Consider the following 17730-nt stretch of genomic DNA (forward strand, 5'->3'; position numbering starts at 1 on the left):
ATTATAAATATATATAAAACAAAATGCGGGGGAGGGGGTAAGCTGGACCAAGACCTAACTAGATTCTCAATTGTCGCAGAACTATATTAATCTCTGTGCAATCTGTTTGAGAAAGAAATAAAGATTCGGTCCGCACGGAAAAGAATCACTAAAACTATTGTAATTAAATATGCTTTATTAAATGGGTGTTTATTAAATACTCTACTAATTCTTTGTCGAAACATTTTTGTGGTGCGATACGCATGTATGTTATTATGCGGCGGTGTCGAAAAACGTATTGATTAGCGTCGATATTTGATCGGGCGTGTACTTTATGTATTTCGCCGGATTCTTCGAGAACGATGTGCCGCGATACTTGTTGTAGAACGCGGTGTACAGCGGTACAATCGCCTCGTGCAATTCCTTCCTTAATTCTTCGCGCAAACATCTGTCAGGCACTGAGTAAGAACGCTGACATTTGGTCACTTCCTCGAGTTCTCGTGCGAAACCCAAGAACTTCTCCTTTAACATTTTGGCGGCGAGATCTATGCGAAGGAAAAACGCGTGCGGAAATTATTGCAATTAATAATAAGTCTAAATTCACCAAGTGTTGAACACATTCATCATTTCAGAAAGTAGACACATATGTTTCTATTTATTTCTGTGACTTGAGACAATCTTATTTAACCTGATTGAAATTAAGGTACCTGGTTCGTCTGCGAGATATGATCGGGCCTTGGTGAATGCCGTAGTAACATAATTGTTTTTGTCTTTAAGAAGTAGATCGTAATATGTTTGTTCTGCACTTGGCTCGGCCAGTAAGAGTAGCTCCATAAGAGAACTTCGACGGAGAGCGTTAACTACGTAATTATGATTATTCAGCCGAAATAAAGCTCGTAAAGCGAGATCGGAATAAGACGCATCGCTTTTACTTACTAACGCCAGATTCAGTTGAGCAAGAACTTTTTCTATAAGAGGACAAAACAATTTTCATCAAATTAACGATATTTTCATTTCAGCTAGTTTATATTTAATTACAAAAAATAAATAATATGAGCATGGACTTACTGATGTATACACTGAGAATCATTTTATGTACATTTTCCGGCTCTTTCGAGTGTAACGTAGACTGATCTGTGAAAAGATTGCGTTGAAGAACAGCACCAGCCATATCCGCATATTCGACTAGCTGTTCCAGAAAAATCAAGACATTGCTAGTTCCTTCCGCCACGGTACCATCCTTTGGCAAACCCGCACCAGATTCATTTCTCACACTTTCCGCGAACTCTTCCAAAGCTTTAGCTCCCTACAAAATTGAATAGTTTCTTTCATTATATCGGTTATACATCTTTTTAACAGGAAGCGAGAGTGAGGTTTGTATAATTAAATTGGAGGAATTTGTATTTCAAAAAAAGGAATAAATGGACATCGTTTAAATGTTGAGTTTTATATTGTAAATTAATTTTCTACCTCTCAAGAAGAAATGATTTTGGTGAGATCTAAAATTTTACTGGATACAAATCTAAAAATAATTTTGTTGGACCAGTAATTGTGTTAGAAACTTATACTGAAATTAAAATTTTGCATTGCTTATTTTTTAATTTTTAATATAATCATTTTGATAAATATATTTAATATAATCATTTTAATATAATCATTTTCATAAAAATATTTTCAGATCTGTATCCAGCAATATTTTAAATCTGTAAGTTTAGATATATCTGTGGAACATTTTTATCCTCTAATAATAATTCTTCATTTTAATTAAATTTTATTACTACACAAAAGGCTAGAATCTATATAAAAATAAATATCTTTCATTTCAATTTGGCCGTACAAATTTATTTTCCTTTGAGAAAGGATTTTAATTTAGAAAACGATTTTTGAAGCAATTTAATGATTTTTTTTTTTAAAGCTAGTAAATATAAAAATATAAAAAAAATAGAAATGTAGCCTAGTGGTTTGTAATTTTCAAAAACATTGAGAGATTACTGATCTTCAGAAATTTATATTAAACATAATTGTAAAATTTCATCGGTTTCTATTTATAATAATTCTTTAATCATATGTCGCTATTATATCTATATTAGTAGCATTTCTTAACTACTGTTTATATCAACCGAACGATACTGAATCATGTTACTTACATTTTTATTCTTTAAAATATTAGATAAGATATATTTGCTGATAAGACACATTATCAATATATCTCCAAGAGTATTGAATATTAGTGAGAAATGGCATAATTTCAGAAACCCTTTATGATCTTATTAATTAATTTATAAAACATTTTAATTATAAATATTAATTTAATATTTAAGATTTTAAATTTCTTTAAAATAAAAATTTAGATCATACAGTCATTTAAATGTAAGAAAAAGATGAAACGTACGGTTGAATGTAACGTATCGAGCACAGATGCAAACTTAGAACGGAGGGCATAATCGCAACCTTCGACCGTTCTCTCAAAATCGGGCTTTAGTTCGCCGAGGTGCTTCAAAATCGGGAAAACCACAAGAACGGCAGAGAAATCGCGTCTCGTGATACAACGTTTGGCGCGTGTAGCTATGCTGTCTCCATCATGTGCGACTAAATCCATTGCGTCGCGTACGGTGGCTTCGAGCACTTGTGCATGCAAGGAAGCTGAAAGAATCTTCGCGACCAATGCACGCTCAGCTTGTATGAGTTTGTGTAGGCCGGCCGCTAACAGAAGATAATTCTCCATCTCTTGTTCGTCGGGTGCCGCATCCTCCATCGAGTATGGGATAAGCTGCGTCGGTTTTCTAGACACTGAATTCAGGGCCAGATTCAACCTCGTCGTTTGCGACGCTTTCAACAACATTCTGTTGGCCTTGTCCAATGCGTGCTGCAGCCGTCGTGACGCTTTACGTCCTGCATTCTCTTGACCATCTAGAGAGTGTCGATTAGCAAATTTTGCTCGCTGTGGATGGAATACATTCATATTAATAATATCTAAAAAGCATTATATATTTTTACACACATATATATATTTATTTACAGGCATAGGACTTCCACCATGGGTGCTACCACCACTGGCGCTTCTTTGATGTTCTTTGAGCAGTAACAGAGATCTCAAGACGATGGCCGAACGTACGGAAGCATACATCTTCGTATGTCTACGGTGACCTCTTTCCTCGAGCCATCCAGCGATCTTAAGCAAGTCGCTCATAACACTCTCGGGCAATTGGCACAAGGACTGTGGCGCATCCTCGCCATTAGTATCCTCATCGGAGCCAATTAGATCCAGAAGCACAATAGGAAGGATTGGTCGACTTTGGCGATTAAGAATATCATGAAACTCAGCATATAGAGATTCTAGGCCAATTGAGAAGAGACCTGTGATGTTTTGTAACTCGACGGAGCTAGGATTATTTTTCTGGAAATACCGCTGAGCATTGTACAGTCGATTCATGGCTTCGAGAAAGCCATCTAAACCACCAGGTCCACTTGGTTCGGCACGTACTACAGCTTCTACTTCTTGACATACACCGTAATATCCAATAGCATGATCCAGCACACTTAAAGTTTTCTCTATATCTGTAATACAAGAGTGAGAAAGAATGTTACAAAAATTTTTTAGGAAGAATGAGGAAGAATGGAATTTGAGAAATGATAATAATGAATAAAATGCTTACTGTGTTGTTGTGCTTGAAGATTTTCAGTCTCATTATAAACTGGAAGTATTGTACGGCGGAGCGTAGCTAAACGATCTTCTAAGGAAGAAAGTATTCCTACTACTCCATTTGTCAATCGTCGGCTGCGTTCCTCTGCCTCCTTCAATGCTTCTAGAGCAGCGATTTCAGACTCCAGTTTGCACTGTATTTCGAATCGCCTTTCAGAAGTGTCGGCGCGTGTCGCATGCATGTTTACTTTCACTGATTTTTAAAATATACAATTGAAAACGAAATTAATTAATGATTTAACAATCTATTAGAGAACTGTGAATAACTATGGTATCTTTGACAATCAATATTATCTTCAGAGTCTAATGTAAGGCCTAAAGTTATCCAGTTATCTGCAACATATCAATATGCAAAAAATAGATGAATTACAATTTTCTTTAATTTTTTTTCAACTGTAACCATTTATATTTAGCTACTTTTTTTAAGGATGTCTTCCATTGAATGACACAAGACCCTTTTACACTAAGCACTTAGTATGGGTATTAAATTAATTAATAACTTTCTATGTATTTAACAGGTAATTAAGGAACTATATACACAACATTTTCTGTGACAATAAAGAGTTTATGTCTCCATATCTTTCTCTGTTCACGGCACATATTGACACATACAAAAATGTAAAGTAGTAAAATGGTTGCGTTCAGCTGATCAGTAGACTCATATGTATATGTAAAGCCGGAAACACAATGAAAAGTACACAGGCAATAGGAAAAGGAAATAACGAATTTCAATCTATTAGAAATCATGTATACTAGAATAGATGCTTTCTGATAGGTTGAAATCTCTTATTCCCTATTTCAATTGCCTGTGCTCTTTTTATTGTGCTTCCGACTTAATACTCCTATGTGGGCTGCGTTCGGAAACATTGGCCCGTATTTAGGCGGTCGATTCTATACTTTCAAGGTGAAAAAACAAAAACGAGCAAATTTACTGTCGACCAATGAAATAATTATTCTAGTAAGTATTCTAATAAGTATTCTAATTTCTAGTAAGTATTCTAATAAATTCGCTCACTTTTATAATTTTCACCTCATTTCAAGATACAGAATCGATCCCCAGAGAGTCGATCGTGGATTTTGAAAGGAGATGAAAATTACAAAGTGAGCAAACGTTACTAGGTATTGACCAATTAAATTGAACGAATACTCTAGTGAATTTGCTCACTTTTAATGTAATTTTCACCTTGTTTAAAGATACAAAATCGATCCCCAGAATCGATTCCCAGGGGGTCGATTTTGTATATCTTTAAATGAGGTGAAAATTACAAAAGTAAACGAATTTACTAGAATACTGATAATTTCATTGGTCAACACCTAATAAATTTGCTCGCTTTTGTAATTTTCACCTTGTTTGAAGATACAGAATCGGCCCCCTCATTTAAAGATATACAATCGACCCCCTGGGTGCCTCCGTATATCATCTTATTTGTTTAACATGGAGGCACTCAGATAACGTTTTCGAACGCAATTTAGGTCTGTTCGCGTAGCATGCACTTTTTGCACTCAGCATCTTCGCTTTCTTTCTTTATACGTCCAAATATATATCTATCTCATTTTAGTGCCAAAATTTTGGGAGATTTAAAGTAATGCGAACAGACCTTGTGTTTCTTGTTGAAAAGCTCCCGGAGTCATTATTGTCGATCACATTTGAATACTACTCTAGATTCGGATCGCGCAGTCCACCTATGTCTTTGAACTAATTAAAAAATTGTTTCAAGTATTGAATAGCGTAATTGAATAGCGGTGATTATCGAACGATTAAACAGCGACTGAGGTGTGTCAAGTGATCAAATGTGGGAGTAATCTAATCAAGTTTATGGATACGACGTAATCGTGTTGTCAGAAGCGCGTGAGGTGACGAAGTTTGATCAATTGTTTATCACGAGGTATATTGACGCATTTTTTATATGTATACACATTTCTTAGTTCTGCGTTACTCCAATAAATTTACCTGAAAATAAAATAATCTTTTTCCTAAATTTTTAAAAATTTGTATAAAATTATATGTTGCGAAAGTTTCTATTGCTTTTTCGTAATTGTGAAACACGCAATTTTTTGTCTGCTCAATGTTTGGATTCGAAAATTGAAAAAAGTTCAGAAATTGATAAAGTTACGATTATAAAAGTTCTTTCCAGGTAAATATCTCGCTAATTGTTTCTCGAGTTCTCGGCATCTTTATTTCGCAGCTGCAACAATCGTCGAGCAATGGAAAAGCCAGTGTCGTCTGATATAGTCATCATCGCGGGTAATTCTCACCCGGAATTGGCAAATCTAATTGCAAGGTGAGTGGCAAACAATGGAATGTGAAATGTAAACATGAAAGCTAATCCATTTTTAATAGTGATATTTTGATGCATCATTATGATTGGGCTATATTTCTAAATGAGACATCCTTCTGATTGAGCTGAATTTTTACAGATTATTGTTATGATGTGTATTATTATGAATATTTTATTTATGAATATATTATTTATGAATATTTTATTTTTGAGTTATTTATTGTTTAAATGATAAAAATAAAAAAGAAAAAAATTATGACTATGAAAATAATTTTATTTATCCATATTGATATCTTATATTTGCTAACCTTTTCAGAATCTATGATGTTAATGTATGATAGACTTATTAATTTAGTAAGATGAAAGATTTAAATATATCTAAATATAAATATTTTTTTTTAGTGAAATAACTTAATATTTTAATAATACATTATTTGTAGTGTAACAATAATGTAATAATGTTGTTCAGGATGATTGAATCTATCATATTAAAATTATCTCTAGATTCAAAAAGTTTAGCCCCAATAAGATATCAATATGCACATATATAGAATTATTTTCAGTCATAATTTTTCTTTTTTTTTATTTTTTATCATCAAATTGTAAAAAAATCTGAAGATAAGATCTTCATAAATAATCATTATAAATCGTAACAATATTATCTGTTAAGTTTCAGCTCAATTGGAGGGAAGTCCCATTTGGAAGATCATCCTACAATTGTTTTGCAAAATTATTTGTATCAACAATAGATCTGTTTTTTTTTTTCAAGAATAATGCTTGGCTATAGTGGAAGTAATTACTTTCACTATATACTTGGCGTTAGGTTATCAACAAAAAAAATTAAAAAATTGTGAAATGTTTGGCGGTACATAGAGGGTCCTAATATATAATATGCTATTTTTTTATTGTCCAATTTCATTCTGAAAGCAACCCATGGAAATTGATCTATTTTTGTGCTTGGTTTATTATTTACCAGCGAAAAGAAATAAAGCAAAATTTTATAGAGTAAATTAACTTTTAAAATAAAATTGGTTGATTATTAAATTGGTTAGAAAATTTGTTTCATCATTAATTATTTAAAGAATAAAAATATATAAACACAAAAGCATCCTTTAAAAATTAATTTGATTCTTTTAGAGCTTGGTGACCGACCATCCCAAATTAGGAGGGACAGTTTCAATTTTTAACTTTTTGTCCGATTTTATAACGTGTCCCAAATTTTGTCCCAAATTAAGGACAGAATTATAAATTGTCCCTTTTTAAATATAAAAATATTAAATGTTTAATAATATGTGAAAATAACAAGAGTAAAATATAATTTTCAATATGTGAAGAATTTTACAATTTTTTATTTAAAAATTCAGATATAAAATGTGATCTAATAACTTATTATTAAATTTGTTACGATCTCATGTGATGTTGTATATTAAGTATTATTAGTATATTAAGTATATTAAGTATTATTTATAAATATAATAATATGATATTGTTTATGTATTTTGTTAACAATTATTTAAAAGTTTATCTATTAAAGTAAGTCTATTAAAATTTAATTACGACAATTAATATTGAATTTTTTGTAATGTCCCCCTTCTGCAAAAGAATTATTATCTTATTTTAGAATATATTTAGATAATGAAAGTAACATAGTATGAGTCAAGATATTCTCTGTATATTGCAAAATTGTATAATTTTTTAAATTTCTAAATTGAAAAGCTTTCCTTGTAAATTAATTTTTGCACCCAAGATATGAAAAAGAAGAAATTAATATATAAATTAATATAATTTTCTAATGCAACTGAAAGTAATAGACGTGATAATTTTTAGTTTGGAAAATTATTGATTTAAAATAGACATAAAATAATGTTATGTTACCGTAACAATTACATTATTTCTATATTATAATTGCTACATGATATAAATATGTGCATGCGTGCATGCGTGCATATGTATAATTCTAAATTGATTTATTTGATAATTTAGAAAAAATGTTATATAATTCCATCAAAATACAAAATTAAAAATAAGCAAAATTAGATAATAACTAGTTAGTATAATAGATTAAAAGTTAAAAAAGCTAATAACTTTTAACTTAATTTAATTAATTTTAAATAAATTAATTTTTAACTTAATTATTTTTAAATTTTAATTTATTAACTTTTTCTTTTTAAGTTAAAGTTTTTTTTTATCTCTCTAAATGTCAATATTATTTTTTATAAAATCTTAATTATCAAAGAATTAGTTTCGAAAGAGCTCAATAATTAAATAATGGGACGCCAATGATCATAGTGTCAAAAATGAATATGCGTTGGATCTGTATTTAGGGAGTGTTATCAGTGCCATTGCGTCACGCTATTTGTTTTATGGGCGATAAAGAATAAAAGCTCTTTATTTGCATATAAATTTTAAAGAATGCGCAGATATTGCTAACACAAAGAGGAGTAAAAGATTATCTGTATCTTAAAAAAGTTTATTTTTTCTTTTATAATGTAAATATTAAAATATAAAAATGCTTATATAAAAATAATAAAAATCATCAAATATGATAGGGAACGCCAATGGTCAAAGTTAGATGTTTCGAATAATATATATATTCTTTAAATTAATTTATTTTAGATATGATTGCACATTGATAATTTTTCGGACTTTCAACAAACAGTCTGAAACGCTAATAATTCTTCCTAAATTAAATTAGACAAACTATAAAGAATTTATTGCATAAAATATTATCTCAACTAGAGTTCGAACTTTTCGACTTTCCGGAGTGAATGTAATATGAGGTAATATGAGGTAATATTTTAGTGTAATATAAGGTAATATTTTAGTGTAATATAAGGTAATATTTTTGACAATAAGTTCTTTACAGTTTTTGTAATTTAATTTAGGGGGGGATTATTAACATTTCAGATTGATTGTGTTGAAAAACCGAAAAATTATGGGCGCGCAATCATATCTGAAATAAATTGATTTAAAGAATATATATAGTATTTCGAAACTTCTATCTTTGACCGTATTGTATTTGATCTCTATCGTATTTGATTCATATATACGATCGTTTCTTGAGTCTTAATAATAATAAAAATCAGTTTTTATTGTACAAGAAAGATCTTTGTTATCTTATAAAATTTACAAATAAAATATTGAATTTATATCTATTCTATATTATAATTGTTTTGTTATTTAAAATAATCTAGTTTTTAAAAATTAGATTATTAATTTCATTAAAACTTTAATTTCTGATTTAATAAAAACAAAATTTTTCAAAATTAACTTTTTATTTAACTTTAATTGATCAATCTTATTTAATTTTAATTAGTTCAATCTTAACGTAACTTTAACTAAATCAGTTTTTTGTTCATTCAATTTTAATAATTTATCCAATTTAATTTACTCTGCAAATAAATATTGATATAGATTTTAATATAATTTGCTACTTATTTATTTGCTAATTATCACTAATTATGACTAAAGTTAATACATTTAAATTGATTTGCTACAGAAATGCAAAGATATTTGTTACAATGTTTTTTTATATTTAAAGTCGCTTGGGTGTGAAACCTGGTGGTTGCGCTGTGTATCACAAGTCCAATCGTGAGACAATGGTGGAGATAGGAGATTCTGTACGTGGTAAAGACTTGTATTTAATCCAAACTGGTACAAAGGATGTAAACAATAACATAATGGAGCTTCTCATCATGGCCTATGCATGTAAAACATCATCAGCCAAAAATATTATTGGAGTGATTCCATATTTACCTTATTCTAAGCAATGCAAAATGCGTAAACGCGGATGCATAGTATCCAAGCTTTTGGCAAAGATGTTATGCACGAGTGGCCTAACTCATATTATCACCATGGATCTCCACCAGAAAGAAATCCAAGGATTCTTTGATGTTCCAGTGGATAATTTGAGAGCTAGCCCATTCCTTTTGCAGTATATTCAAGAATCCGTATGTAGTAAGATTTTAATATAACTATTAAATTATTAGTAATAATTATGTTTTAAAACATCTTGGATTATAATAGCATCTTATTTTAAGCGTGATCAATATCTTAAATTAAAAATATAGATATGATATATTTTTCTTTGTTAATAATATCATAGAATTATATCTTTATTTTAAGATATTCAAAAGTTACTCCATATGTGTTTGTGTTATTTTACATCATACTTTTTTTTATATAAATTATACCTTCTCTTTGTCAGATTCCTGACTATCATAATTCTGTGATCGTTGCAAGAAATCCAGGTAGTGCGAAGAAAGCGACTAGTTATGCTGAAAGACTGCGCCTGGGAATTGCAGTGATTCATGGAGAACAGAGAGAAGCTGAATCAGACATGAACGATGGTCGCTATTCGCCACCTGCGCTAGCATTGGCCGCACGTACGATGGAGGTTGGCGTTGGTGTACCTTTGCATCCAGCGAAGGAAAAACCACCTATAAGCGTTGTTGGAGATGTCGGAGGACGTATCGCTATTATGGTGGTGAGTAAAATTGCATTTTGCATTTATATTGTATCAGGTCGACGATTTGATGAGAGAAATAAATTCGCAGGATGACATGATAGATGATGTACAATCGTATGTAGCAGCCGCTGAGGTACTTAAAGAAAGAGGAGCTTACAAAATATATGTCTTAGCTACACATGGTTTGCTCAGCTCGGACGCTCCTAGACTCATCGAGGAATCTCCGATTGATGAGGTAATAACATTAAAACATTATATTAGTTTACATTAATACAATGAAAACGTTTCTATGAAATTTTTTTCAGGTCGTTGTAACCAACACGGTTCCTCATGACGTGCAGAAGATGCAGTGTCCGAAAATCAAGACTGTTGACATCAGTATTCTTTTAGCAGAGGCAATTCGACGTATACACAATAAGGAGTCGATGTCGTATCTGTTTAAGAATGTAACCTTGGAAGATTAGAAACTAGATGATTTTACATGAAAAGTTACACAATTTAATTGAATAAATGACGATTGAAAGTCACATAAGATTCAATGCCGGGGACCATGTCCAAAATACATATCCGTCTCTTAATTTTCTACACTATTTTTATATTTCTCCAATTTATGAAACAACATTGAACGTAAATCCCTTGCGTTCATCAGAAAGAAACTAATTAGCTAAATGTTTTAATATACATTTCCTTTGTAGTCATCATCTTTTCTCTATAGTACATATTAGATTAATATAAAATAATCAATTATAAGGGTGCGCGCGCGAATTCGAATACGAGATTTAGAATGCGTTCCACTTAACGTCTGCAACGCTCGCGCATATTTCATCTTTGTTTGACATTCGATTATAATGAGAATGAAATGATGTTCGCGAGCATTGCTGATGTTAAGTGGAACGCATCTATAGTTGCATAATAGAAATTGTACAATTTTAGAATTTTAGGAATTCTGTAAAGTCATTAAATAGACGTGTATTCTGTGCTTATCAGTGATCTAGTTCTAATTTTATTGTATGATTAAAAATGTATTTTAGACCAAACATAATAAATATATTTCAAGATAAAGATTTTCTACAAATATTTTATCAAATAAAAAGAAATGTTACAGAATACGTGAATTTATAGTATCGATTGTGTTCAAAAAGGCCACAGATTATGTAAGAAGAGGAACCGTTCTATCAATCCGAATGAGTTTGTTGTCATGGAGATACACATAGTGAATCGATATGTTTTCTTCTATATAGAGAATTTGTTGTTATATCATTATCATCTTGATTCTAAGAGAAAGAAATTCATTTTAGATATATAAATATGGCATTGAATCTTGAATTAAGTAAGATTACCGTTTCATTGCAAGCAGATGAAAAGAATCGTCGTAAACAAGCGCTAGAGGAAATATTGAAAAATATTTCTCAGAAGCAAATATCAGGCAGATTGGACGACTTTGTTAAAATATGGGAGAGTATACACAGATTTTTAATTAGAATCATGAACGATAATATGGAGGTGTGTCGAGATCTGACTATAGGAATACTGAAAATATTTTTGGAAGCTCTGCCTCCCGATGACAAGCACATAATGTACATTATACCTATAATGACCAGACGTTTGGGCATGCAAGAATTGATCGAGCCGTCAGAAGAAGTACGACTGAAATGCGTTTCTCTTTTACGAACGATCATTTGGAAGTATAAAGATTTATTGGCACCGCATATTCAAGATGTGACGGGAATATTGGCACGCACCGTTACAGATAATTATCCGAATGTTAAAAAGGAGAGCTGCAGATGTATATCAGATTACGCAAAGATTCTATCGAGGCATTTCTATTCACAATCAGAATATTTAATAAAACCTATCCTGACCAATTTTATGCATCAACACTACAGAGTTCGACTCGCCGCTGTTGAAGCGATAGGTGATGTGATTCAGTATGGCAATAGCAAGTCAATGGAAGAAGTGGCAACTCCTTTGGCACAGAGACTGTTTGATCAAAGTGGGATTGTCAGAAAAGGTATATTTCATATAGTAAACGTTTAACATGATTTTATATAATTGTATTAAAACTCTGTTCATATAATTGCATCGAATCTTAAAGCTGTAATTGAAGTCTCTGGCCACTGGTTGATAGAGCTACCTGACAGATATGGTTGGTGGCACAGACTTCTTCCCCTGATTATGACAGGATTCCACGATGAACTTGCAGAGATTCGTGCAAAAGCAGCTGAGATGTGGGATACCGCAGGAAAATTGTACATACAGGAAAATGAAAATGACGAAAAGTTGAAGGATAAAATGGACTTTCTTACGGAAGAGCTAGAGCATTATCCTACAGAGAGTAAATTAGTTTTGAAAATCATTACAGATTAATTATTAAATTGAGAATTAAATTATATAAGATTGTTTTTAGTTTCTAGGCCGAATTTAGGATGTCGTGTGATTGCGCAACAGAATTTTTGCAAACTTATTAATGGTATCAGTGCTGAACTTGGAGATTGGTTACCAGATATACGTATGCGTTCTGCGCAATTACTCAGTATACTGATATTAAATGTTGAAGAAGACGTTACACAACATATTGAAAAGCTTTTGCCGCCTATGTATCGGTAGGACTTACTTTTAATTATTTACTTTAGAAATTAGATAAAATTTAGATACAGAAATAATAAAATTTTAAAAACTTCAAAAAAAAGAAAAATTTTTTTAAATAAAAATTTTAATTAGATTGTACATGTGAGAATTCAATAAGAATCAATAAGAAACAAGAATCAATAAGAAACAAAAATTAAAGACCTATATAAAGATTGAAGTTGGTTTTTTAATGCTAAATAATTCAATGTAAATTTTAAAAATTATGTATAAATTTCATGTGTTGTATGACAAAGGTTCTCAAGTCTGTGATCCAAGACTTCTCTGCTCTGCAGTCAATAAAAAAACTTGAAAAGTCTTGTCGTACAACACATGAAATATCGGCCTATATGTTACAAATAACTCCGACACGGATTTGAAACTACGAACGGAACAAAGTAATTTTTACAAAGTAGATTTTTTGTCATTAAAAATAAATCCATAAATGAAATTGCTTATTACATTATATTTTTGAGAATTGATATAATCTAAAAGTGCCAAAAAAGATACTTTTAAACTAAAACATTCTAAAAACGTGACATGATAAAGCAATTTTACGGATTCGTGTGTTTTCAGCGACAATCTATAAAAATTATATACCTATTAGCTGTTTTATGCAAGAAGTAATAGTTACAATGAAAAAAAAAGGAATTTTAATTCATATTAATAGAAGTTGTTCCAAAATTTTTGTCACTTAAATATTTTCCTTTTAAATCATTAAAATAGCTAGTAAAATCTTATTTTCTATTTAAATAGTCATAACAATGTAAAGACAATCGTGAAATCAATTATCAAAATTTTAGAAAGATTATTCACACTTTTAGAAAGACAAAAAAAATTCTATCTTAGACTAAAGTTAATAAATTAAAAAATTAACTTATTTGAAAATAGCATCAAATTATCAGTTTTTTAAATTTATATTATACGCACATAATAATTGGTGCATAATAATAATTGAGTTAATTATGCGCACACACTTAACTGCTAACTTTTTAAATAGTCACCATCTTACTCTGTAAAATTATGTATATAAGTCAAAATTTATGAAGAAATCTAATTACGACTTGTTATAGTGCTTGCAATGATGAGGATAAGAGAGTCATCGATTGCGTGGAAACTGCGGCACGATATCTAGGCTATTTCGTGCAACCCAAAATTTACTGTCAGTTGGTGCTTCCCACTCTAGATGAATCCCCGACAATCGGACACTTACGTGTTTTTGCAGCGATCATTAGCGGTAGCGAACGAAAAACTCTATCGCAACAATTGGACAAAATAACGAGCTTTCTGCAGCAACCGGATATCTGTCAGAGTAAAAAGAGCAACTATCAATGTCAGATACTTTCCTGCTGTAATTCTCTTCTTGTAGTTTGTAAGGAGGTCCGAATACAATTCTTTCTTCGTTATTACACATTTATTACAGTCATTTGTTCACTTTAAAATTTCTTTCTGGATTAATTCTTAGATCTAATAATGTGTTATAATATGTAGGATTGTAAAGCGGTAACACAAGCTTTATTCACTATAATATTCACCATGTATGCGATGAGCGCGGAACCCTCCATTTGGGAAGAAGCCGATAGGCTCTTGGAGATACTCGTCAACATAAATTCACTAAAGAACATCGATGATCTCTTCTGCAATCACATGAAACCGTTGATAACATCAATTCACAATGATTGTGCCTCGTGGACGGTTTACAACGCAGAATCGCAAATTTTCTGCGCTTGTTTGAGTCGCAACGGAATCGCCATATCGCATAATATAGACCTTGTATTACCCATTTTTAAAAAAACTATGAGCAAGGACGCCGATCCCGAGTTGAAGCTGCGACATTTTATTCTACTTTCGGAGTATTTCCTGAACAATCAGAATTTATATTATTATATCGAGGATCCGCATAGATTTGTGAGCACGATTATCGAGGAATTGATCATGCCTGGACTTATTTGGACCGCCGGTAGAGCAGCTGAAGCTATTCGCACGGCTGCCGTTTGCTGCCTCTGCGCTATTCTACAAAACACAATAGTTAATCCCGACAAAAAAGATGAGATTAACAAAATACAGTTGTCTATAAATGAGAAAAACAAGGATTCTAGAAAACCTATGGAGGAGCAATTTCCGTCCATCTTCGACAAGATCGTGCCTGTTTTAATTAGTCTGGTGGACGATAAAGCAAAGAAGACTCGACTGTATTCCATGCGCGCCATTCGTCTATTAGTAAAAATTGGACAGAGATTGTCCTGTTTAGACGACGAACATGTACATCGCACGTATCCAGTGATACTGAAGAGACTCGATGATGGTTGCGACGATGTTCGCTACGCTGCAGTGGAAATGCTTGTGGACGTATGGAGTGCTGTTTCTAAAGATTACGACACGGTCTTCAGTAAGAGTCACATTGATGCTCTATACACGACAATGATTATTCACTTGGACGATCCAGAATCTCGTTTCCAAGAGATAATGTTAGGTAACCATCAATAGTTTTGTTCTTTCTGTTAGAAATGTGCGAATTAAATTTTTTTACGTTAAATCGATTCAAATCTCGTTTCTTTTTTTTGAATCTAAATCAAGCTTAATCGACATTATTTTATCTAAATCAAATTGTTGCAGTATAACTTTTAATTAACAACATAATTATTATCAGATGAAATTTTAAGACATAGATAATAAAAAGATTAATAAAAAGAATGTAACAAAAATATGAATTATAAAAGATTGGAGATTGTTTTTCTTATTTTAAATGTTTGCAGTGAAAATTAATTTTTACATTAATTTTTAAAAATGAAAATAAAAGAAATCTTGATCGATTCAGAGCAGTAATATTCAAGAGGGAAAGTTTTAGTTGGTCAGATACCTTGGATAATACTAATAATGGCGGTACTGTAACTTTCAAGCCTTATAATTTGAAAAGTACTTAATAAAAATGAACTTTATTGTAGCGTTTAGAAAAACTTTTGACATTGGCTATTTGATTCTGGAATCAGAAAGAAGAATAGGTCCAATTAAAAAAAAATCAATGTGACCTTGATCTGATTTTAGCGACGCCACCCAAGATCAAACAGATAAGATAATTAAATAGACCTTTTAAAAATCTATAACTTTTATCTATAAAACATTTTTTTCAAAAATACTTTCTGAGATATTCAGTTGGCCTGAAATTTTTGGTGAGCACTATATATACAGAGTATACAAAAAACGGACCTCTTAACGAAAACCTCTTAAATATCCTAAAAACGTTTCTGAAAGAAATATTTCATACAAAAGTTATAGGGTTTTAAATGGCGCATTACATAGTAATAATAGAGTAGCCTTGGACTAACCATTGTTACATAAAAAATCATCTTAAAACTTTTAAATGTAAACCCTAATCTTTTTTGTTGCGTATTCTTACAGTTGTTTTCGACAGAGATCAAATTATGAGACTTGAAAGTTACGATATTACCGGTATTAGCATTATCGTATCGTATAGATTGGCTAATTGGGTGGCATGTATGTGTATATCTTTCTCTCCTTCTCTCTCTTTCTGCAGGCGTGCATGTATAAGATTATCAATATATGTAATTTATATTCGAATATCTTATTGTCAGATTTTCAAATAGTTTGTACATCTCTATTCTGTCGCGTTTTTCAAGATACAAGTCATAATTTTTAATTTAATATAATGCAACTCTTAATATATTTTAATTACAATACATTTTTTACAGTTTTAATACTGTTTTTCCAGACGCATTAAAGCGCGTTGCACACATCTATCCTGAGTTACTGCATCAAAAATTGTGTAGCTGTCGATCAAATTTCAGGAACAAAGCAGGAGTAGACACACTTTTGGAATATTGCCAAAGTATATTTAAACAAGATTAAATCTTTTTTTCAAATAGACATTTTTGTAATCCGATAGGTATGTGTTTTAACAAATATAAGTTATATAATCTTTCTAGGTATAAGTTTTTCTATCATACATGTCAATTAAAAACATTGAACTTATAAACATAATGCCATAAAGTATTCAGTCTGGTATAGCAAGTTATAAATTAAATTTTTTTTTCCCCTAAGTAGGATTATCTCAATTTATACAAATTATATACACAAGTGAAATTAAGCTTTTATTCATATAAGTTCGTATTCTTTAATTTAAGAATATCTACAATATTTGGTATCATAAAATATTATTGATTGTTTAGAGGTATATTGAGGATTTATGCAATTGTATTATGTCAAACAAGTCATGTCAAAATATATTAAACGAAGATTCTTTGAAATATATTGCAAAATTTCTAAAAAAATATTGATTCATCTGTGGATACTATTACTCAATATGATGCCAATTCTTTTTTTTTTAATTAATTTAATTGTTGCTCATTAAAAAAAATTATTAAACTGTTGTATAATTAGATTGAGGGTCATAAAATTATGTTGTGTATACAGGGTGTTCCAATAATTATTAGCACCTAATATTTTAGAAAATAGAAATATTTTTAGAATTTATAAGGTCTAAAGGAAAAATTGTGTAATCAATTGCACTACTAACAATAGTGATATGAAGGAATCTATCATATGACGATAATTTTTGTCCAAATGTAGGCGCTTCAGAGATTTCAAGGTCAACTTTATATAAATGAAATTTAATATTGAAAATTATATTTAAAAGTATTAAGATAAAAGTATCAAAA

At 30.8% G+C, this 17730-nt stretch overlaps 3 protein-coding genes across 3 annotated transcripts; 2 read left to right on the forward strand and 1 right to left on the reverse strand.

Annotated features, from left to right (window-relative positions):
- Nucleotides 1-155: 155 nt before the first annotated feature.
- Nucleotides 156-3864, reverse strand: LOC105623716 (exocyst complex component 7). The gene is made up of 6 exons (XM_012205098.1): nt 3636-3864; nt 2999-3537; nt 2372-2920; nt 1048-1285; nt 687-947; nt 156-524 (listed from the first exon to the last, which is right to left on the reverse strand). The coding sequence occupies exons 1-6, from the start codon at nt 3862-3864 to the stop codon at nt 253-255; spliced, it is 2088 nt and encodes a 695-aa protein (XP_012060488.1). The 3' UTR covers nt 156-252.
- Nucleotides 3865-5887: 2023 nt separating this feature from the next.
- Nucleotides 5888-11328, forward strand: LOC105623717 (phosphoribosyl pyrophosphate synthase-associated protein 2). The gene is made up of 5 exons (XM_012205099.1): nt 5888-5964; nt 9503-9911; nt 10169-10447; nt 10518-10664; nt 10735-11328. Exons 1-5 carry the CDS (start codon nt 5888-5890, stop codon nt 10891-10893), a joined length of 1071 nt encoding a protein of 356 aa, XP_012060489.1. The 3' UTR covers nt 10894-11328.
- A 409-nt stretch (nt 11329-11737) lies between these two features.
- Nucleotides 11738-16921, forward strand: LOC105623718 (dynein assembly factor 5, axonemal). Its single transcript, XM_012205100.1, has 6 exons — nt 11738-12440; nt 12525-12764; nt 12837-13032; nt 14128-14434; nt 14546-15527; nt 16785-16921. Exons 1-6 carry the CDS (start codon nt 11738-11740, stop codon nt 16919-16921), a joined length of 2565 nt encoding a protein of 854 aa, XP_012060490.1.
- Nucleotides 16922-17730: the final 809 nt, after the last annotated feature.

This window comes from Atta cephalotes (genome assembly GCF_000143395.1).
Source record: "Atta cephalotes unplaced genomic scaffold scaffold00063, whole genome shotgun sequence".
Taxonomy (NCBI): Eukaryota; Metazoa; Arthropoda; class Insecta; order Hymenoptera; family Formicidae; genus Atta; species Atta cephalotes.